This window comes from Crinia signifera, chromosome 5 (assembly GCF_055691185.1).
Source record: "Crinia signifera chromosome 5, ASM5569118v1, whole genome shotgun sequence".
Taxonomy (NCBI): Eukaryota; Metazoa; Chordata; class Amphibia; order Anura; family Myobatrachidae; genus Crinia; species Crinia signifera.
The window spans coordinates 215286486-215310517 of NC_139221.1; the positions used below are offsets into that span (position 1 = coordinate 215286486).

Sequence of the window (24032 nt, forward strand, 5' to 3'; positions counted from 1 at the left end):
GTGTCCGGATGAAATAGGGACACTCGCGCGGCGAAGCCCGAAAAGGGGGTGTGGCGTATGCAAATGAGGGCGCGGCTTATGCTAATTAGCCGCAACCTCATTTTCATACGAGAATAGACGCTGTGCGCATGCGCACAGCGTCTATTCTACTAGATTGGGGGGTCTCCCAACTGCCACCCCCCGCAGCGGGACAATGCCTGCCGCGGGTGGGACGTCGGGACAGGACCCGAAAATCGGGACTGTCCCGACGGAATCGTGACAGTTGGGAGGTATGCTACAATGATGTAACTTTCACTGGATGTATACAAATAGATTTAAATAAGTGCTGATGCAGTTATGCCAGAATACATTGTGTTAGTTCTTTTTCTCAGTAATGTATTTCAAATGTGCCATTTTAGTGAGCCCTGAGCAGTCAATTCAGCAAGTGCTGTCCACACTACACATATCTTTACATGCTTTCTCTTTCTTCACTTTCCAATGCTCTGGACCTTAGGTCAACACTGCTGTGTGGCGATATCATGCGGCCCGAGCCCACCAAGAACCTTTGCAATCTGGTGGACCATTATTCAATGAATAGAAATGCCTGTTTTCCTATAGATTGTAATGCTGGGTATACATGGAGAGATATGCCTTCTGTTTGGTGGTTCAAAGTAACATACACATTCTTGCCCTGCCCCCAGAGCGCCAGCACTCTACTACAGAGACCATAGACCCATGTTGGGCAGGAAGATTAGGGCAGCCAGCCCCACCACTTACAGCAGCCTCTTCTCCTACCGCTGCCTGGGAAACCCATGCCCGGCTGCTCCCCTGCCTCACACACTGCGCTCTCTCGGAGCAGCAGGCCTGACAACCCGGAGAGCCCAGCTAGCTGTGGATTTGTTGAAAAAAATATACCAGTGAAGTTACCATTTATTAAAATAATAACTGGCCAAAAATAAAATAAATGAAAAACACAGTTATAAAGATTTGTGAAAAATCACCATTTTTCTTAATCTGTTAGCAAAATATCCTGATTATAGCCAGTGATACTTTACGTAAAAAGTACTCTTACACACTAGATGATATATTAAATGATGTGCACGATAACAATCATCGTTAACGATATTTTTGTGTTTATCGTCAAGTGTGTACACACTATATTGTTAACGAGGCATGCTCCTACAGGCTGTAACAGATGTCCTCATTGTCTATACATGCAGGATAATGGGGGATATGACTAGCGAGTACTGTAGTGTGGCCCCCGCACCCCCGTCGCTTCTTGCTCACGGCATCAGCAAGTGTGTGTATGCCCTGCTGCTGCCAGCTACCCCACAGGGTCCCATTGCTCCAGATATCTCATGGTACACATCATGTAATGTATACCCAGCTTTACACATATATTTCTTACAATATCGTATAAAAGATTCTTCTTACCATGGTCCAAACACAGAACAGACCATTTTTTAAATGTCATTTTATCTAGGCAAAATGAATATTCATTCTACAGATTTTTTTTCTTTAGAGAAGCATGGAGATTTTACCTTCATAGATAACCATGTCTAATTATTTTATGATGAAGTACAGTTGATTAACATATTAAAAATATATAATGTTTTCAATAGACTGCAATATATAAAACATGTATTTGCCTATCTTCAAAGGAAATATGTGTAAGTGTTATTTTTTTATAATCTTAAACATCAAAGAAGCATATTTTACATATAATATCCTGCAGGCATTTCCTGAATTTTCCATGTCTAATATCCAACTCGCTATATAAAGTAATACTGATTTTCTGTATTTCTTCTTGCATGGGGAAATATAATGTGCTGTCTGCACTTACATTTCCATAGGGACTGAACATATCTGATAACAAGTTGCCTAAGTAGGTCACTTATGTAGGAAAGCCCAGGTTGCGTCACAACATTTATCATGATGCGGCCACATGACTCATTGGCTGCAGAATACATCAGGCTAAAAGCGGTCATCCTAGTATGAGATGTAAGTATTGCATGATCATCTCTGAAACTACCCACGGAGCTTCTCTTCAGCCAGCTTCTTCTTCCCATTTCTGTCCAGTTCCCGGACAATATTATGAAAACAATTCTGAAGCGGTTTATGGTTTCCTACCCATTTGAGATGTATTTTTAAAAATATGATACTATTGGAAGATATGATAAATGCAGAGAAAAACAGAGAATTATACGAATCCAAATCAAGACGCATTGTGTTTAGGATGTTTTCAGTAGGTTTGTGGTTCCCAAACTGTGTGCCATGGCACCAAGGAGTGCCTCGGGACACTTGCAGGGGTGCCCTGGATTGTTGGTCCAGGATTAATTAAAATTATTTATGGTCAATCAATGTAGTAGGGAAAACCAGTGCTTGTGGTTTCCAGTCATAAAATATGTGTACAACAGAAGTAAATCTAATCTCTTATATTAAACTTCCCATTGGGTATCCCCCAGGTCCACACTTTTCAACTCACCATAACCTTAACTTAAACCTTAACAACTAAACTTATCTAATAAAAAAGACACAGACACAAGTGCTGGCGTTTCAAAATGAATGTCAAATTTATTTGACAATTAACTAAACTATATATAATGGTGGCGGCACCAAAGAACGGTCACTATAGGAAAGTGGGGTTAAAGATGTTTACCATACACACCATCGCTGGTGATCACTCTCCCCGGTCATCCACTCGTGCTAGTGGTGACCATCCCCCGGGCAGAAGCATGGCCGATGACCATAGATGTCAGGGGAGAGCGACACCCCACTATCTACAAACACACATCAAGATTTTACAAGGTTGACCGTTCGATACCACCGTCTAATAGAGAAGAAAAATAGGGAAGGGTGGGTGGGGCTTTTCCGGACAGAGGAAGCTTCACATGATAGCATGTGACTTTGCTTACCCTTTCTATAACCCTCCCACTGCTCTGATAGGCCTTATGCCCATCCTGATTTACATATCAGCAGACCTTCCAAGTGTAACCTGGGGAACCCATCAGGGGTTTATGCTCTCTCATTGCTTACTCAGCATTCGTGGTTCTGATCACATATAAAAACAATTTACTTAATTTTATGGGGTTTTTTCTTCTAACTTTCACAATGAGAAACTTATGTTCAAGGGGTGCCCGGAAATTTTTTGATACTCTAGGGTGCCGTGATTAAAAAAAAAAAACCTGCAGTAGGTATTACAGCGAGGAGGAAGAAGGAAGTTGGGGGAATAGGGAACAATTGAAAGATAAGAGCACAGTATCCATGTGGTATATAGGCCCTTATTCAGATTTGATCGCAGTACAAATTTGCATTCAAAATGGGCAAAACCATGTGCACTGCAGGTGGGACATGTATACAGAGTTAGATCAGTGTGAGTTTTTTGTTTCTGTGCAGGGTAAATACTGGCTGCATTATTTTTACACTGCAATTTAGATTTCAGTTTCAACACACCCCACCCAAATTTAACTCTCTCAGCACATGTTACATCTGCCCCACCTGCAGTGCACATGGTTTTGCCCATTTTGAGAACAAAATTGTAATGCGATCAGATCTGAATAAGGGCCATAGTACATGGCATAGGGCCTGTCAACGATCATGAAAAGGCCCCATAGAAACATCAGGCACTGTAATTGGGCAGGGTGTAAAAAAAAACCAAGATGCAACAAGCTGAGGCCAACACTAAAAAAATACCTAAAAGAAACTAGAAAGGGTGATGTGACCCTATTGGCATGCAACCTATATTACCAAACCAAGGAACCCATACCTAATCAAATCTGTGTTGTCATATAAAAAGACAATCCTCTTCATGTATTTGATATGCAGATGGGAAACTTCCACACAGCAGTACATTTGCTACATAGTTTCCTTATACTGAATATAGAGTACTTGTGGCAAGTCTTTCCCCTAGCACAGTCCTCAAATGCTGTGTCTACACCCCTTTAATGGGCTCATTTCAGATTTTTGTAATGAAACAACTGCACTCTATTATGGTTGCACAGTAGTGACACACCATATCCACACTTTAGTATTTAGCTATTTACACTCCATAGAATATCAGATTGAAGCACAACTCCTTGTTGCTTCCCTGCTCATAGATAAACAAACACATCATGACAGACTTTCATATACAGAAATGATAAAACAAAGCACAGCTTCATATGCCCAATGACCATTCTATATCAAGCACTGGCCTATCCACATGGTCGCTAATATTCCCTCAACTCAGGGCCGAAACTAGGTGTTTCGGCGCCCGGGGCAGCAGTCATTTGGTCGCACCCACCCGGCGGTGGGAACACACACACCAAATGACTGCCTTTGCTTGGGGACAGACAGCGGGGGGTTAGGGGACTGGAGTAGGTTAACTCCGGCTCCTAGCGCTGCCGGGCGGTGGGCGGGAAACAGATTTTCAAAAGACTTGCCGGACGCTGATTGGCTGAATTCAGCCAATCAGCGTCCGGCAAGTCTTTTCAAAATCATCAGCGCTTCCCGCCGCCAGGCAAATAGCGCTAGGAGACGGAGTGACGAGTGAGTGAAAGCTGCCGCTACACCAGTCCCTGGACCCCCGCTGCCAACATATTCCTGTGTGCAGCCAGCAGGGGTAGGCAGCGTCCAGGGATCCAGGGACTGGTGTAGCGGCAGCCTTCACTCACTCCGTCTCCTAGCGCTATCTGCCTGTGCCTGGCGGCGGGAAGCGCTGATGACTTTGAAAAGACTTGCCGGACGCTTATTGGCTAAATTCAGCCAATCAGCATCTGGTGAGTCTTTTCAAAATCTGCTTCCCGCCCACCGCCGGCAGCGCTAGGAGCCGGAGTTAACCCACCAGTCCCCGGACCCCCGCTGCCCGTCCCCGGGATCCCGCTGCCCGTCCTCGGACCCGCTGCCAGGAGTGTCCCCCCCCCCCTAGTTACGGCCCTGCTCAACTCACACTAAAACACTTACTGCGCTCCTTTCTATACTCATGGAAAACATTACCAGCTTCAATGTACAGAGAGATGTTTTATAATATCTACCACAACGGTTACCTCTCCCCACATCGACGGTATTTAATGGGCATCTCAGACACAGACACCTGCCCAAAATGTGATAGCTCTAACACAACATTCCAACATCTCATGTGGGACTGCCCTACCATCAAACATTTCTGGAAACAGGTTCAGGGTTTTTCCACTACATTTTTATTAAATCATCTCCCACTGTTGGCAGAATGGGCAGTCCCAGGCGTTTTCCCTCGGGGAACACCAATTCTACAGGAGAGCAAAAAGATGATGCTTATCATATCAGCGGTAGCCCGCAAATGTATCCTACATCAGTGGATACATAGGGACCCTCCTTCTATGCCCCTGTTTCGAGCTAAGCTGTTCCACATATTCCATATGGAGTGGGTGGAATCATCCCTCCAAAAAGAAAAGCGTACGGAAAAGTGTTTCCAAATATGGGACAGGTTTATCGATTCGCTGTCCATTGACCTGAAGTCACAAATCCACGGGCATCGTCGGCATGATCTGTGGGGGGCCCCCACAAATTTGTTGTCCAGGGCCCCCACAGACCTTAATCCGGTCCTTGCACAGCTTATTATAAAATAGAACTCGCTGAAACAATTTATTACTTGAAGGGTAAAAGCATCTACTTGTAAACTGATATGAGATGTTCCTTTTATAGTTGTCGCTTCCTGAGATGAGTATATTAGATCAGCATATGACGGAGTGCTTGTGGTAGCACTGTCACATTGGAAGCTCTTGTGTTATATCCTGGTCATTTAGCCCTCAGTAACAGATCTGTGAAATGTTGAACAACTTACCTTGTGAATCTGTGTGACTTCGACATCTGCTTAATCCCCATACACACTAAGCTCTATCAGCTATATCAGCAGTTTTTTACCATGAAATACTGGGCGAACGACAATCAGTGTACACACTGAGCAATATCTGTAAACGTTATCATCCAGTGATGTTACAGGGACACGCTGAACATGCGGGTCATTGGCTATACAGCCAAAATGGACCTTCATGTTCAGCAGATAATATGATAACAATATTGAGCACACACACTAGATGGGAATGTAAAAGATATCACTTATACCCCTTTCACATCGCACTTTTAAAACGGTATATTGCCGTTTTTTTCCCATTTTAAAACGTTTAAGGCTGCAATGTGAAAGTGCCAAAGTTGATTTACCGGTTAAAGTTAACTGGTATTTCAACACGGTTAAAAAGCAGAGTCCTACACGTTTTAAAGCCGTTTTTTAGGTAGTGTGAATGGCTCTATTTCAATGGCTTGAAACGTGTCCCTTGGGGGTTAAACGGGTTGAATGTTTGAATGGTATTAAATGATTTTTAAAACGGTTTTCACCTGCAATGTGAAAGGTCTCAAGGCTCAGACCCGTTTTAAAGTCCCATTTAAGAATACCATGTCATTACCCATTTCTGCAATGTGAAAGCAGTATAAGAAGGGCCCTATCTTTGACATTGTCATCTAGTGTGTATGGTGTTTTATTTGCAAATAAAGTGCTAGATTTTTTTTTATGGATTACAGCAACATGCTTGGGGGGGGGGGGGGGGGTGATTTATGGGTTGTTGTTTTTTTCCAAGATAATTCCCTTTCTTATAAGCACCTACCTCATACATTTATTTGAGCAACTTTAGTTTTGTATATATCAAGAAGACTGTCCTTGTTGATGTGCTTGGTTCTCAAGCTGTCTTTTTCTGTCTATGCCAGGGCTAGAAACCCTTCAAATAATTGTTCAGGCCATTTAACAGCTGTCTTGACCATATTGCCAGTTGATTTGCATGCGCTACGGCAATATATTCCTAAAGTGTTACAGATTAATGCTTTCTGGATGTTCAAATGAATGGACACCAAGTAAAAACAAGTAGCCATTGGGATATTCTCAACCCCAGCCCAATCTGCATTTATGTAACCAGCAGAGGTGGATTTTTTACAAAGCAACCTAAGTGCCTGCCTAGGGCCCACCAGGTCACAAGGGGCCCCATAAAGATATCCTGGTCATCCAACGCATTCCCAGAGGAGCATTGAGTGACTACCGTGTGACATCAGATAGACCTGCCCACACTCCCAAAGATACTTTCATTTTGGAAAAAGGAAAAAGGCTTGGGCACACCAAATGGTTTCATCCATTGTGTGTGGGCAAGTCCTAAAGCCTGATTCAGATTAGTACACAATTCCAATGTTCACGCAGCTGAGCATTTATTGGTAGACTGTGCATGTGCCAAGGTACCATATTTATGCTCGCTGCAATCAGCAGCATAAGTAATGTGTGGATCGGATTGTTTGAGTGCCCCAAACTGGTATCTATCCTAGGGCCCTGTGAGGTCTAAATCCACCTCTGCTAACCAGTCTTGTCTTGAGTACATGTCAGGGATCCATTTAGAGCTTACAGCTTTTTTGACAGCATTCCAATCCATTTGGCTTTTATTTACAGTTTCTGGTACTTGTGTATTATCACGGCACCCATCGCATCGCATCGCATACCACTAATTAAGGTATGCGATGGACCCGATTTGAGCCTTTCCCCGGGATGAGTGTACAATTTTAAAATTATAATGGCATGCGATGCGCCGCGACGCGATTTCCATGTTAAATGCCCACCCAGACCCCATTTTTAATTGTATCCCCACCCTGATGGGTAATGACAATGTTAAATGCCCCCCCATTGTTAACGCCACCCCACTATCAACGCCAACCCGAAGCGTGGCGAGCGCCGCAGTACGTGTCCTCCGATCTTTTCACACCCCCACTATCCACGTCAGCGTGGAGTTGATTTCTATAGAGTGTGGCGAGCGCAGCGAGCCCCGCGAAGGGACGCGCATTACTTCACAAGTATTACGTGTCTCCTCGCGGGGCTCGCTGCTCTCGCCACGCTTCGGGCTCGGTGGCTCGCTGCGCTCGCCACACTTTATAAAATCAACTCCACGCTGACGTGGATAGTGGGGGTATGAAAAGGTCGGAGGATGCGTACCGCCGCCCCTCGCAGGCTCGCTGCGCTCGCCACGCTTGGCATTGATAGTGGAGTGGCGTTAACAATGGGGGAGCATTTGAACATAGTCATTACCCGTCAGGGTGGGTGTACAATCTAAAATTGGGTCTGGGTGGCATTTAACATAGGAATCAGGCATCTGGGTGCCTGTACACTTAAAAATTGGGTATAATCGCGTCTCATCGCATCGCATGCGATCATATCGCATGCGATGCAACGCGATTTTGTGGTTGTACAATGCCCTGCGATGGAAATCAGGGGCGCCGTGATAATACACAAGTACCCAGTTTCTTATATAGCACAGCATATTGCGTTGCACTTTACAATTGGCTATTAACATGGAAGTGCTTACTGTATTTGCGTCTTGCACCCCCAAAATCCTCAATCATCTCTTAAAATGTATATCTTCATTAAAATTATAATTATTATTATTTTTATTTGAATTTATATTTTTATTGAAGCTATGAATTTAGCATTGACAATGTATCATTCATTCTATAATAGTTGTTACATGGGAATTTACAGGGAAAAAATGATGAGGCATCAAGAGTGACATTTATAAGTAGAAAAGTAACATTCAATATTAATACAACTGAAAAGAAAAATAAATCAATAATGTATAGGAAATCGCACAACCCCCCCCCCACCCCCCCTCCCCCAATTCGACCCATCAACAAGTTTAGAAGAAAAAAATCAAAGCCACGTCCCCAGCTGTATATTGCTGAACTGCAGGAATTAATCGGCTGCCTCCTCCCGGAAGGTAGACAGGAAGTTCGTAACTATGCCGCAGGTTCCTTTGGGAAAATGGGTAGTTATTTTGCACATACAGTATGCAAACACAGTTTGTAGAATTAATGGGCTGGTTGGTTGATGCTTTATCACTCTATATACCTTTTATCTCTCTCTTCAAACTTTGATAGATCTCTCCCCTCCTCCCTAGGACTTGTTTGGAAGCCTAAAAGTGCATACACACTTTTTGCCCAGTGTGTATGCACAGCGATGATGGGGAAAATCGATGAGCTTAAAATCGCTCAGTGCATACACACTCTGCGATTTCCGCCTGTCTTAGGGATTTTCCCGGGGTGGATGGCTTTCCATGGCAAGACGCTATGGAAAGCCATCCATCCTGCCGCTCATCTGCTGGTAATACTAGCAGATGAGCGGCGGCAGGGGATGATGCAGGAGCGCGCATCAGCCGGGCCGTACACAATGGGCGGCTTTTCAGCCGAAAGCAGCTGAAGTTCAGTGGCGGAACTCTGGGAGGCAATGGAGGCTCCAGCCGCCGGGCGCAAAGCCCTGGCAGGGGCACTTTCACTCGTCTCCATTGTCTCATCCAGAGTCGGCTGGCTGGCGGGCAAGTATCCCTGGGTCCCCCTGAGAACTCACGCCCCACCTCCACTTACTTACCCGCTGCAGATCGGGTGTTTATTTCAGGATCCACATCGCAGCTGACTTCACACAGACAGTGACAGGCAGCTGCCAGCGCCATAGTGCAGCGCTGAACTTCCGGCACTGTCTAATTGAACTTGGTCCTGCAGCCTGCGGCTCAGTGACAGGACAGCGCGCACGCCACGCAGGCTGCAGGGAGGTAGTGCGGGCGGGGGAGGATGCCTGGGAAGGCAGTGGCACACACAAACGCCACGCATGAAGAGGAACATGCTGCTCAGCCGCTGCAGCCTTCTTCTCTTCTACAAGCCTCAGGTAGCCCCGTTGTTGTTTTTTTTGGGTGGGGGCTCGCAAATCTATCTTGCCTCCGGGAAAATTACATAAAGTTACGCCACTGACTGAGCTGCTTTCAGCTAAAAATCACCCAGGGTGTATGGGCCTTAAGCAATGCCACTGTTTCTTTTAGAAGGTTTGGGTTATTTTCACATTTAATCAAATAAAGCTCCAGTAATCTTTACACAATACACAACACGTACTGTAAGGGAACGCTATATTTTATAAATTGAATTTTTTGTATTCATTTAGGTCTTAAGCACTGCATAAACAGTATGAATTAAAAAAAGACATATCTCAGCATAATGTAACAAAAGCTGCATTTTAGAATATTATAAGTAAATTTTATAGTTTTCCCCAAGACAGACCTCAAAAAGAAATTAAACTTACTGACAAATGTTGTATTAGAAATTAATTTCAATATATAAACTGAAAAAGAAAAATATATAAAACCTTGAGCGCTGAAAGCTCAACACATTGCCCTTTAATATGTTTTTTGGTACTTGTGAGTTATCTGGGCTGCCGATTTTTTGATTGTATGCCTTAAGTTAAGGCATACAATCAGATGCGATGCGATATCGCATCGCATCGCATGCGACCATCGGATGCGATGACCCGATTTTTCCATAGGAATCAATGTTAAAATGGACTGAGTCCATTTTAACATGGAATTCAATGGGAAAAAGGGGTCCTTTTCATACCCCTACTATCCAAGTGGGCATGGAGTTGGATATAAACCTGTGGCGAGCGTAGCGAGCCATCGAGCCCGAAGCGTGGCGAGCGAAGCGAGCCCCGCGAGGGGACGGTATTCCGTGTCCCCTCGCGGGGCTCGCTACGCTCGCCACGCTTCGGGCTCGGTGGCGAGCTACGCTCGCCACAGGTTTATATCCAATTCCATGCCCACTTGGATAGTAGGGGTATGAAAAGGACCCCTTTTTCCCATTGAATTCCATGTTAAAATGGACTCAGTCCATTTTAACATTGATTCCTATGGAAAAATCGGGTCATCGCATCGCATCGCATCGCATCCGATGGTCGCATCCGATGGTCGCATGCGATGCGATGCGATGTGCCCGATCCGACCCGATTTAGAAATCGGGCGCCCAGATAACTCATAAGTACCTGTTTTTTTAATAATATAAAATCAGGAAATTGGAGTAATATAATATAATATGTATAATTAAACTATAAAATACAAATACAGGAGAAATTGTTGCCCAATATGCACACAAAACGAGGAAAATAACCAAAACAACAAATATTAAATACAAATTACCTCGTTCAAAATAAAATGGTCAGCTGCAGATGTATCCACATTCATGCAGTACAATAATTGACTTAGCTACTTCTAATATTAGCCTCCATTACTGTCATCATCTGTTTACACTATCCCTATGACTGATTACAGAGTTGCTGACCTGTATTTTTGTATTGGTTGAGATCCAGAACAGAGGTGCAGAGTTTATTGTAAAGGTGGTTTTTTAACAGGGACCTCTACAAGCAGGTTTGGGCTTCTTTGCAACTGACTTGCAGGTTGCGCCCCTTTATCTGAGTTCCTAAATACAGGGCTGGTATGCACTGGCGTTTGATACAGGTAATTCACTGAGCCCGTGAAGCCGACAGGAACGTATCAGACTGGGTTGAGACCAGTAGGGATACACAGGGACAGAGACAGGAACTGGAAACAGAACACGGGGACACACACACAATACACAGGGGTGGAAAGACCATATTAGAATTTGAAGTTTGAGTTTGCTGCGATGCCCTGGGGTACACAGAGCAGTGAATAAATTACATGAAAAAATCGCACATCGCATGGCACTAAAATGGCCAATGCGATGCGATGTGATTTCACTACGCAGAATAGCCCACTAAGCAAATAGGAAGCACTAGGTTGTAATGCTGGAATACTGTATGTGAGGCTATAGTCTGGCACTTGTCAGTGTTTTGCTTTTTGTAGGGAGGAGTTTTTGAAGCTTGTACCAAATAGGACAACACTCTTTGAGCTCCTTCCCCTTTAAATCTAGATAGTTTGCTGGTTTCGGTTTTATAGTCTGAGTATTGGGTACTTGTTAACGTAGGCAAATCGCATTGCATCGCATGGGCCCTTATAGCGGCATGCGATGCGATTTTTTAATGTAATTTTTTCAATGCTCTGTGTTCCCCACTGTATCGCATCTCATTGCATCGCACCTCCTGCAAAATCGCATGCGATCGCATGCGATTTTATAGGGCGTGCGATGCCATTATATTAGGTATACTATAATATGATTGTATAGGTCCTAAAAAGAGGTTTTACGCACCCCCCACTATCCACGCCACCCCGAAGCGTGGCGAGCATTGCGAGCCCCGCGAGGGGCGGCGGAACGCATCCTCCGACATTTTCATTCCCCCACTATCCACGTCGGCGTGGAGCTGATTTTATATTTTGTGGCGAGCGCAGCGAGCCCCGCGAGGGGACGTGGATTACTTTACATGTATTCCGCGTCCCCTCACCACGCTTTGGGCACGGTGGCTCGCTGCGCTCGCCAGACTATATAAAAGCAACTCCACGCCGACGTGGATAGTGGGGGGTGGCGTGGATAGTGGGGGGGGGGTGCATAAAAACTCTTTTTAGGCCCTATACAATCATATTATTGTAAAACTAATGTAATGGCATTGCATAGCCTATAAAATCGCATGCGATTTTGTGGGAGATGCGATGCCCTGGGGTACACAGAGCAGTGAATAAATTACATGAAAAAATCGCACATCGCATGGCACTAAAATGGCCAATGCGATGCGATGTGATTTCACTACGCAGAATAGCCCACTAAGCAAATAGCTTAGTGGGCGCCATTCTAGGAAACAAGTACCGAGTTTTGTTTGCTTTGTCATTTTACGTAGTTAAGGGCCCCATACATCAGCAATTAATTGTGACAATTTTCAGATATGGAGATAATTGCCACAATTAATTTTAGATGTGTGGGCTCCCCCTTTTGGCAATCCCAATCAATTATGTGTGAATTATGTGTGAAATCTGTACATTTATGAATACAGCAAGGACTGTCAGCAATCACAATTTATGGATTTCCAGATACAGGGATCTGCAGATTTTTCCATCTAAAGATTGCATTTTCATATCTGGAAATTGCCCAATCGATTGCTGTTCATAATGTAAATAGATGAAGAAGACAAATTGGGAATGCCCACACAAATAAAAAAGATCCACAGATAATACCAGATTATTAAACATGTTTAAAAACCTGATTAAGCAATCGATTGGCGATTTTGATTGGGATTGCCAAAAGGGGGAGCCCACACATCTAAAATTAATTGTGGCAATCATCTCCATATCTGAAAATTGTCACAATTAATTGCTGATGTATGGGGCCCTTAATACGATATAACACATTCTATAACTAGAGCGAGGACAATGATGGGGGTCAGTTAATCCTGTTGCAATCAGTTAATCCTGTTAGGTTTTAAACATGGAAAGTTATTCTGGGTCCAACAAAGATGATAGCATAATTCCTGCTGTAACAGATATGATAGGGGATTACGTTTAACATAAAGGATAGGGTGCGATACCAAAAGCTGAATAAGGCAAACAGATAATAAAACTCATAGGAAGGGGTCTTATTATTGAGAGGAGTTGAAAGTACATTTCATTATTGCCATTATTCTCGGGATATGGCTTTAGTATTATCGCTATATTTATAGCTACGTCTGTTCCAGGACAGACCAATCGGAAAAGTGGTGGAGAAAATTTGCATGCAGGAACGGTGACCGCTGCCCAGATGTCCCTAGCAGCCATATGAACGTGCTGATCCAGCACATGCATACAGTAGCACCCATGTGATTCCGAGGGATGAATCCATGCATGCTGCCCACCAGCCAGTGGCAGAGTGAGGAGTCAGGGCACAGGTGAGTTGTGGGAGAGAGCACCTCCTACCTATAACACCTTATAGAAATAGCAATACCTTTTACTATAGAGAGTATAGAGAAATTAACTTTCTCTTCCCCATAACTAGTGTTACTGCTCAGTCCCCATTGAGATCTGTTGCATTAAGAAGAGAAGCACTAAAGAAGAGACATTTTTTCCCCATCTAAATTTCTGGGTTGATTGCATTTTTACATTTACTAAATAGAGGCCAAAGTCTATTCTGTTATGGTTCCCAAAAAGTCCATGTACAGTATTAAGAAAAGTTAATATTTTATCATTTATTGCTTAGCTGAGATCTAGGTTCGTTTACTCTTATGATGCCCATACACTAGGGTGATTCTACAGCGATTTGGTCACTTTTCATCCGATTCTGCAAAGAAATCATATGAAAAGTGTCAAAATCGCCTGTGGTTGACATTAGGTCTGATGCGATGTGTGGATCGCACAGACTACACTATAGATATATCGCTTCGCCAAGCCTCCAGGCCTGGCTGGGATTGCATAGGATACATCCTATGCAAAAGGACTGCATTTCATATATTGTACGCAGTCCTGCTGCCCAGACAGTTTAAGGAGGATCAACGGCTACTTCTCCCCTCTGAGAAGTCGTCCCAGAGCCGGCCTTAGGCATAGGCAAACTAGGCAATTGCCTAGGGCATTTGGAATGCCTAGGGGCATCAGCAGCTTCTGCTGATTAAAATAATATGCAGCATGAATATATTCTGTGTGTGAGTGAGGCTGTATCTGCATATGAAATAGTGTATTCATGAAAATCACTGTAACATAGCATTCTGTATGCAGGTACAGCCACAGTCGCACACAGAATATATTCATGCCACATATCATTTTAATCATCAGAAGCTCCTTGTGTGTCCTGCAAATAAGACAAATTTTCAGCAAAAAATGCACCCAACATTTGCAGAACTGGCCAGGAGCTGCATGGCCTATTGAGACAAGATGTACAGTATGTTCACAGTCCCATCCTGGATGGCCGATCGCAAGAACGTCCGCCCTGGCGACCCGCCAGCAGCCGCGCCAGCGAATACACTGAGACGCGCGTGCGTCTCACGCGCACGCGCGTCTCCGTCGCCAGCGCAACGGAAACCCTGTCCGTCTCCGCCTCCAGGGAGACGGACAGGGTTAGGGGGGTTAGGGGGGGATGCAGGCAGGCGGCGGGGACCCCGGGTTACCGCCGGCAAGGCGGCGGGGACCCCGGGGAAACGGATGGAAGCGCCGTCGGAAGGGGACGCGCGCGCCTCTCGTGCGCGCGCGTCCCCTTCTCACCATCGCCATGGTGCTGGCGGGGGATGGCGGCTGGCGACGCCAGCGCCATCCCCTGCCAAGATGGGACCTGCCCCATCTGTATGAGGAAACATCTGTGTCCAAGCAGAGGCAGAGGTCACAGTGTTAGTGGCTGTGCGAGTGCTGTCTGCGGGTGGGTTGGTTGTGCAATAGTGTTTGGAATATGTGTAAGGGGCATTATGTGTGTCATGTATAAATGCATTAATAATGTGCGACATATGTGTAACAGGCATTATGTGTGTCATGTGTATAAGGGCATTAATAATGTGCAACATATGTGTAAGGGGCATTATGGTTATAAGGACATTAATAATGTGTGTCATGTGTAAGGGGCATTACTGTGTTTTATTATCAGGGGTGCGGAGAGAAAGGGGTAGGGGGTACAAATTACCCAGGCCAAAGTCTGATGGAAAGGCCAAGTGGGGGCCCTGGGCCCCCTCCCCTTAAGTGACCGCAGCAGCTGCAGCTCTTCACCTCTGCCCAGCACACACTGCTTTGTGCTGGGTTGCAGTGTGGCCATGGAGGTGCTTAAAATACAATATTTTCTAGGGATATTTTTCTAAGGGTATAATGTGAATAATGTGAGGAGTAATGTACATAAGGTAAAGTGGTACTACTGTGTGATGTAACGTGAATAAGGGACACCATCGCATGATATATTGTGAATAAAGTTGCACTACTGTGTGGCATAATTTGAATTGGGTGTACTATTGGGTGGCCATGCCCCTTCCCAGCAAGAACACACCCCTGTATGGTCTGCGCACCGAATGTGTGCACTGTTTCTATTTAAATATTGCGGGTAGGAGCACCAAAATGTTGACTGCTGAGGGTTCATGGTGCTGGAAAAGGGGAGCAGCGTCAGAGGCGGAACTAGTGGCGGTGCTAGGGGGCACCTGCCAAAATCTTGCCTAGGGCATCATTTAGGCTAGGGCCGGCTCTGAGTCGTCCTACTGTATTGCCACCTTTATACAGTGGCAGGACTATGGGCCTGATGCAGACAATAGTGTTGCGCATGCTGTAGAGTACCAATTGATTGCTGTAACCCCTTTACCCAATTTTCAGCTGCTTTGACAAGCTTTTAGGTTGAGCTGTGTATGTATTTTTTAAATATTTTAAATGTTTGCTGATTGTTGTACATAGAAAGTACAGTATACACTTCCAATTTCCTCTTGTTATTCACCAAATATTTCAGTAGTTTCTCTCTGTTACAGTACCATTAGACCAGTTATAGATACTCAATGTTACAGTCCAAACAGGGACATCAGAGCAATGGGCCAGATGTATCAGGCTTCAAAAAAGTAAAATGGAGAGTGATAAACAACCAGCCAATCAGCTCTTAACTGCTGTGTTGCAGGCTAGTTTTGAAAAATGTCAGGTAGGAGCTGATTGGCTGGTTGTTTATCACTTTCCACTTTATCACTTTTTCAATCTTACATATGGCCCAATGAATGACCAGTGATGGGAAGGGGGTAATACACCCAGCCAATTAAAAAAATGAATTACATTTCCACCAGTAAAAATGCCCAGGGCCCCTTAAACAAGCTTGGGCTGGCTAATTATTACCCCATCACCACCACTACAACAAATTAACAACTGTATTAATATTGTGCTCCATTCCCTAATTAGATACTGTTGTTGTAATAATAGTATCATCCTTTATTTGTACACAAAAGAGATCCTGGCAGCTGTACACTTGGACCTTTGATAGCTGCTGAGAAGCGACAATGAATTAACGGATATTAAAAAATCTTGGCTGGTATATCCAGCACCATTCATCTGGGAACACAGCAGTCTCCTCTGGATCCATTACCTCTCTGCACACCACAAGAGATGAAACTAAGCATAGGGCTTGTGCTGTGTATGATACAGCTACTGGGAATTTGCCTGAGAGCCACTGAAACAGGAGATCTGAGGTTTATGACCTTGAGTAGATCTGTCAGCAATATAATTGTTAGCGTAACTGTTTTGCTCATCTTCATTTCAGCTCACCTAGTTGAATCATTGTAGTGTATCAGTCACAATCTCACAATGAAGGTCATTCAAGGTTTCCAAAATGTAGGCTTCACAATTCAAATATAGTGCATGTGCATCTGAGTAATGGTGCCCATACACTTGCACCAATGGATCGCAACCCAATCGCATGTGTCATCCTACGCGATGCACGGGCACGTTGGTTGAATCTCGCATCTCAAGATATTATGTGCTGCACATAATATGTATCGCATCACATGTGTTTTTTAAACATTTGGGATGTGTGCGATCTGCCAGTTTATTTAGCTCAGCCCTCATTCCATCACCCGATGTCAGGTAGCAAGGGGCATGCGATTTATCGCAGGGTTGTATGCACATAGTTTGCCAAATAAAAGCACTTGGATTGCAATTTATCTCAAGGGGAGCTTCAAGAGAAATTGCAGCGCAATAATGCATCGCATGCCATCAATGGTGTATGGGCACCATTAGATGGAATTATTGGCGGAGTTTAAAAGGAATGAATTGCCATGCACTGCCATGCACTGCCATTCCCCCTCCAGAGAAAAGGCAAATTGTGCTATGGTATCTTATTCTGTCAATGACCTAAAGCAGTTCTCTTGTGCACTGTAATCGGTACCAGAAATAATTATTGAAAAATCCCTTTTTTGCAGAAAATAGTACTTTCTTCTAAAGCTTTCCCCAATACCCAAAAGTTTCCCAACCTTGTTCAGTACTTCTTCTCATTTCAGGCTGGCAATAGCATAGAACCCTTACAGGAAAATATAATTTATTTTTTTATTAAAAAAAATTTCCCTATAAGATAAAGATATTATTAAAAAAATATATTTTCTTTACATTTTTGGAACCACATGAATGCAGAACTGTCCAGTAAGCAGTAAGAGGGCATTACTTTTGATGATTTTACTCAGTATTGTCGGGAAGCAGTAGAGTACCCACCAAGGGAGATACCATTCAGAAGACTGGGATGAAGAAGGGAAAATGGTGCCCAGGACAGAGAAGGAGGAAGCTGCTGCCTGCAAGGGACTATGGTGGTCATTCTAGTTCATTCTGGTTCATTCTGGTCATTCTGCAAATGGGGAGCAATGGTGAAGGCCTGTGCATGCACAAGCCTTCACCATTGCAAATGGACACGGTGCAAATGGACACGGTGTAATATTTATTTTAGCATTTACTACAGGTGGGCATTTTTCTCGGCCCGATCTGTCAGATGAAAAGGGCACAAATGTGACTATGACCAGCTTTGGACAGTATATAGGTTTGCCTGACAAAGAACTAAAACACTGAATATATAAATGATTTACAGGAACTACAGACAGTGAGCCTATCCTGTCTTCCATTATGTACTTAGCACCGTTATGGTGGGGGTAGAATAGAGCTAGGAAAAGATTCATCCTGCCTTTGGCTATGGTGATGAGGGTTTGGGCTTTACAATGACCCGCTTCTCTACAAGGATAAATAGCAAGCTGTACTGCATGCCTGCACTGTTTGATCTCCTCGTTCTTCACTCTTTGCATCCTCTCTCTGGCTCTCTAATCTAGTCTTTGCCTCTGCACAGCCATGAATTCTGCCCCACCAGAAGCAATTTTCAACTCGTATGGTTATACTTGGCTGTACGTAGGGATGTGTGAGAACTGCTGCTGCCAGGGTAATGTTACGATAGCCTCTGCTTGTTCGGAACGGAGCCTGGGGGCAGTGTGCAGCTTATCATATGTGATCCATGCTGAATCAGGGCCATTGTACTTTTAGCAGTTACACTCACTGGAGACATTATAAATCCAACTCAAGCTATTACAATCTGTACTTTATAGTAAAGTTGTGTCCCTTTTGGACCTGTAACTTGGTGGGACTGCTATGCTCTTACTGGTGCCTGTCCTTGTGTTTCCCTCCTATATCCCTATAGATTGTAAGCTTACAGCAGGGCCCCCTACCTCCAAGACTGTCTGTCATTACCCAGTTTGTTTTATCTCTGTCAACCATTGTAAAGCGCAACGGAACCTGCTTCGGTATATAAGAAACTATAAATAAATAAATAATACTGTACGTAGCAGTGCTTAAAGTGGTCCTGGAGATGTGGTAGAACTCATTTCCCCCACCTCGCCCCAAGCCCCCCACACACTGTGCGCTGAAGGCACCCAGCACAAATAAGGGGTGTGGTCTCACAAGAAAGGGGGGTGGTCACAAAGTAGCACCATCACATTCTCATTACACCACACCCTAGTTTACATCACACCACACACTAGTGCCCCTCATGATTTGACAATTAAGGCAAAACGCAGATTAAGGGGGGTTACTGAAGCATTTGTACCCACCTTTTGGATCATTTCTCTGGTGCAGCAGGCAGCAGCCATTATACTACCCTACTCTATGTGATGGCAGAGTGGTGCCACCCTCAGTCCACTGCGGACTGAGTTGTGCCTGCGGCTGTCTAATAGGAGCATACAGTAAAAGCCTGCCCAGGGTCAGCATGCTACAGGTGTTAGGTATGTGAGGACCATGTGCTAGTCACTTGCCAGCCCATTGCAGACTCTGCTTACAAGGTATACATAAGAATCAATAGTTTGTGGAATGTTGTTCACATACACGCCCACCCCGTGTGCACTATACCATATGCTAGCAATGTTAACCTTAGTACACTATATTTCCCTTTAGTACACTACTTGAACATCCATACATTTATTAACAATTTTATACTCATTATATGATAGTACTTTAAGGGGGTTATTCTGGTTGACACGCAGCGATGCAAGGTTTGCAGCGCTGCGTGTCATTTTCAGCCTGCCGTTCTCATATGCCGCCGCCCCTCATTCATAGCCTGAGTCAACCGCATGGTTGCGAATGGATGTTTTACATAAACATCCATTCGCAGCCTGCGGGGCCAAACCCCCATCATTCGATGGTCGCTGACCATCGATGATGTGGTAAGTACACGTATAACTAAGACACTCTCAGGTGTCTTAGTTGTGTGTGTGTTCTCGAGGAGAACATTGCAGGCAGCTGACATCCGATGACGCCAGCTGCCCGCCCCTATGCCCCTCGCCTGCAGTCTTCTGTGCGAGTGCCCAGCGAACAATCTGTCCACCATAGCCACTCGCACACAGCGCATGCACCTGCGCAGTCCAAAAACATCGCACACCCAGAATAAGGTCTTTAATTTCAATGAAACCCTAATTCAGTGTCTTAATGTTTTGTTTTGTTTTTTTTCAGCTGAAACAAAGATCTGTTTTAAGTATTACCACGGTGTGAGCGGAGCTCTGCGCGCTACAACTCCCAGCATCACTGTGAAAAATCCCTCTGCCCCAGTAAGTTTTACATTTCTTCCATGTTATTCTGATGTGCTGGATTTATGTGGTCATTTATAATTGTGTCCCAGTTTAAATCCAAGGACATTGAGCATTATTCTAAAGTGGCAGTCATACATGAAGTTCTCCTGTGGTTCTTGCAATATACGGATGTGTCCTCATTTCTCTTTGCTGCAGTCACGCTATACATGCTCAAATGAGCATCATTGGCTCACTGCTGACCAATGTTTTCTGACCATGTAATTGTGACCTACTTGAGTGTGACCTATCAAACAATATGGGTTAGCATGGCCACTGAAATGTTGCTCAGAAACTGACATAATATAATTTCTGTGTGTACAGCCTGACTTGTAAATATTCATTTCTAGCTGCATAGGCTGCCTGTTTTCCACCATTGTCATTGATGAAAATATAAGAAACTGGTAATAAATAAATAGTAAACAAATTTAAAATAATGACTTGGAGATTTATTGGCGATGAAAAGGGTCAGGTTTACTAGCTTAAGTACCCGGCGATGGTTTAAATGTTAAATGTTCAAGTATTAAGTAATCAATGAGTTGGATTTAATTGTCCATTTCAAAAACAATTAGCAGCTTAGCAGCTCTTCCAACACACCCATGAGGTGGCTGCTCAATGTCGGTTTTTTTTTGGGGTGTCGCCAGTAGCCCTAATCCCCAGCTTGTTCACGTCAATTCCCTCCGGTTTCAAAACAGAACATTAAAAAAACACTGTAAACGTGTAACAACAATTGTTAGAACTGGAGGGATCAGTGACAAGTCTTATTAATAATTAGAAAAATACAAAAACTGTAAATTGAAAAAAACACTGTAAAAGTGTAAAAACTTTTGAACTTTAGAACAGGAACTTACCGCTTTAGACCATGATCTTATGTCTGGTTGTTCTGCTTTGCTGGGGAGCCGTCAGTAAAGGTGGGAGAAATGATCCCGGTTGAAGAGTCTCGCACGGCACAGAGGGCAGATGTTGTTGTCCTGCAGCCATTCTGTCAGACAGGGAACATGGAAGGTGTGGTGACAGTACGATACAGCCATTTCTGTACCTACCTCAATGTCAGAGATGCAGATGGAGCAGTACTCTGGTTCCTCTCCGTCTGCAATGGTGCGTCTGCTGTAGGTGGGGAGATGGGACAGGACGAGCCGCATGATGGTGTCCTGCAGGAGGCGATCTACTCTCTCTGCAACTGCCTGATGGTCTCTTCGTCCAGACCTTCCTCTTCCTGATGATGGTCCAGATCTTCTTGCTGACGGACTCCTACGGGATGGTCTGCGGCGTCCTGACCTCAGCCATGGCTCTCTGGTGTTCTGGCTGGGTCCATCTAAAATGATATTTCATATATTGTAGATATAACAAACAGCCATATGTGACATGTAAAGATCAGATATTGCTGGTGTACAATAAGACTTCCAGCAGTAACATGATTTATATATTATATTACTTACTATACAACTGAAAAACAGAGCTGTAACAGTATGAGTGTATGGATGCAGGCCCCAATGCTTAGCAGTTCCTGATCTAACTGACAGCATGGGAGGTGCCAGCCAGTAACACAGGGACACTGGCCAAACACCACTGCTATAATCCCTCCCACTACAAAGGCCAACTGCTAGAGAAGAGACATTGATCTAAAGGTGGCCATACATCAGAAAGATATTGTACCCAATCATACAATCTCAATTGATTGTAAGATGGATTGTATGCAGATTGTGCGCACATCTTGTGTACACAAATCATACAATCAATCATCAGATGGATTGTATGACTGATTGTATGATGGATTGTATGCAGATTGTGTGCACATCTTGTATACACAATCATGCAGCAGATGGATTGTATGACTGATTGTAAGATGGATTGTGTGTAGATTGTGTGTCCAAAAACCACCAAGGACTGCCGGGGATTTCAAGGGAAATTGTACACAATCATGAGCGCAATCGATCTTAAGATCGATCTTTCTGATGTATGGCCAGCTTAAGATTTAATTTACTAAACAAACATTTTACTGACCTTCATTTCCAATCAGCTGGGATAACTCTCGGCGGCTCATTGTAACCGGAGGCAGAAGGTGATCAAGTTTAAGAAAAAAAAAAAGGGAAAAAAGAGGAAAGAAAAAGCACAGATGTAATTGTGCGCTGAGCTCCACTCACTAGTCACTCACTAGGAGAATCACTGGCAGCGATTAATAGCCTGCAAATTGATCTCACCTGAGACGCCTTTTTTCATGTGTCCACATCAGCTGCTGCCCAGGAAATGCCAGTGATATTGCTGTGCACTGAGGATGGAAATGTGGCATGCGGGCGGCAGTTGGTGGTGGCAGTTGGTTATGGCCATGCAGCACATCACATGTACAGTATACCCCACATCATCCTCTACTGCCAGGAACACTGGACAGAGCCACATTGTAGCAAGGGGTCCACGTACATCCCAATGTTTAGTTAAAATGTCTCTTACATTACTACTTTCTAATATAAGAGAAATGTTAACTAAACATTGAGATGTACTAACTGTCCACCCCCTGCTACACACTTTTCTTCCTCCCAAGCCTCAATTAGTGTTTAGGTGAGCTGCCATTCTGAAATCTGTCAAGTCGCCCTAAGTCTGCTGTTAAAATAAATTGGTTACAAACAGCTAAGGTGTTTTCCCATGCAATAAGTGCAAACGTGCCAATATGTAGATGATGATTATGGCACATATTTTGGGACATAAAAATTCATGGGTTATTAAAAGCTGCATGACGTCTCGCTACACACCTGATCTATATACTGTAAATGTGGAAAAAGATATATCGGAAAGACCAAGCGTCAACTTTCTGCAGCTTTCAGTCACTACTTACCTGTCAGATGGCTGCTGATGACGGAATTGGGGGCAGACGCTGCTTCCATTGGGGATGTCAGTTCATGGGGACGCTGGGTGTTCCCCTGCTGCCTCCCCCGCCCTCCTCTGCCCATGCGAACGCCTTGGAGAGTGTGATACTTACCAAAGGCATTCGCACAGGGAGTCTGTACATGCGCAGATCCACGCATGCGCATTCACAGACCCCCACCTGAATCAGGCCCTATGAATCTTTAAGAAGGTGTATCTTTGACAATCTCTCTCTCTCTCTCTCTATATATATATATATATATATATATATATATATATATATATATATATGTTTGGTACTTGTTTAGTTTCACGGCGGCAGCACGAGACGCTCTAGCTTGAATATTGGCAGCTTGCCAGACTGCCTTAAGGTACAATAGTAGCGTAGCGACTGTTTGCATTCTGGCAGCTTGCCAGCTACCTTATTTATTTATTATTATTGTACAGGGGGAGCAGCCTGTGGTGTCATGGCATTATTCCATGACACCACAGGCTGCTCCCTCTGTATAATAACAATGCCATGACACCACAGGCTGCTCCCCCTGTATAATATAAAAGTAATCCCATGACACCACAGGCTGCTCCCTCTGTATAATAATAATGCAATGACGCCACAGGCTGCTCCCCCTGTATAATAATTTTGTGTCATGGCATTACTATTTTTATATTATACAGCAGAAGCAGCCTGTGGTGTCATTGCATTAATATTAATTTTACAGAGGGAGCAGCCTGTGGTGTCATGGCATTACTTTTATATTATACAGGGGGAGCAGCCTGTGGTGTCATAATTATTATTGTACTGGGGAGAAGCCTGTGGTGTCATGGCATTACTTTTATATTATACAGGGGGAGCAGCCTGTGGTGTCATAATTATTATTGTACAGGGGGAGCAGCCTGTGGTGGCATGGCATTATGCCATGACACCACAGGCTGCTCCCTCTGT

General features: G+C 44.2%; 1 protein-coding gene across 3 annotated transcripts in view; it reads left to right on the forward strand.

Moving 5' to 3' along the window:
• The window catches only part of HECW1 (HECT, C2 and WW domain containing E3 ubiquitin protein ligase 1), a 404927-nt gene that overhangs the window by 206360 nt on the left and 174535 nt on the right, over window positions 1-24032 (forward strand). For all 3 annotated transcript variants that reach the window (XM_083188525.1, XM_083188524.1, XM_083188526.1), the window contains one exon: window positions 20118-20212. In XM_083188525.1, the coding sequence (XP_083044651.1) occupies window positions 20118-20212 (95 nt within the window). The remainder of the gene's footprint in view (window positions 1-20117; window positions 20213-24032) is intronic.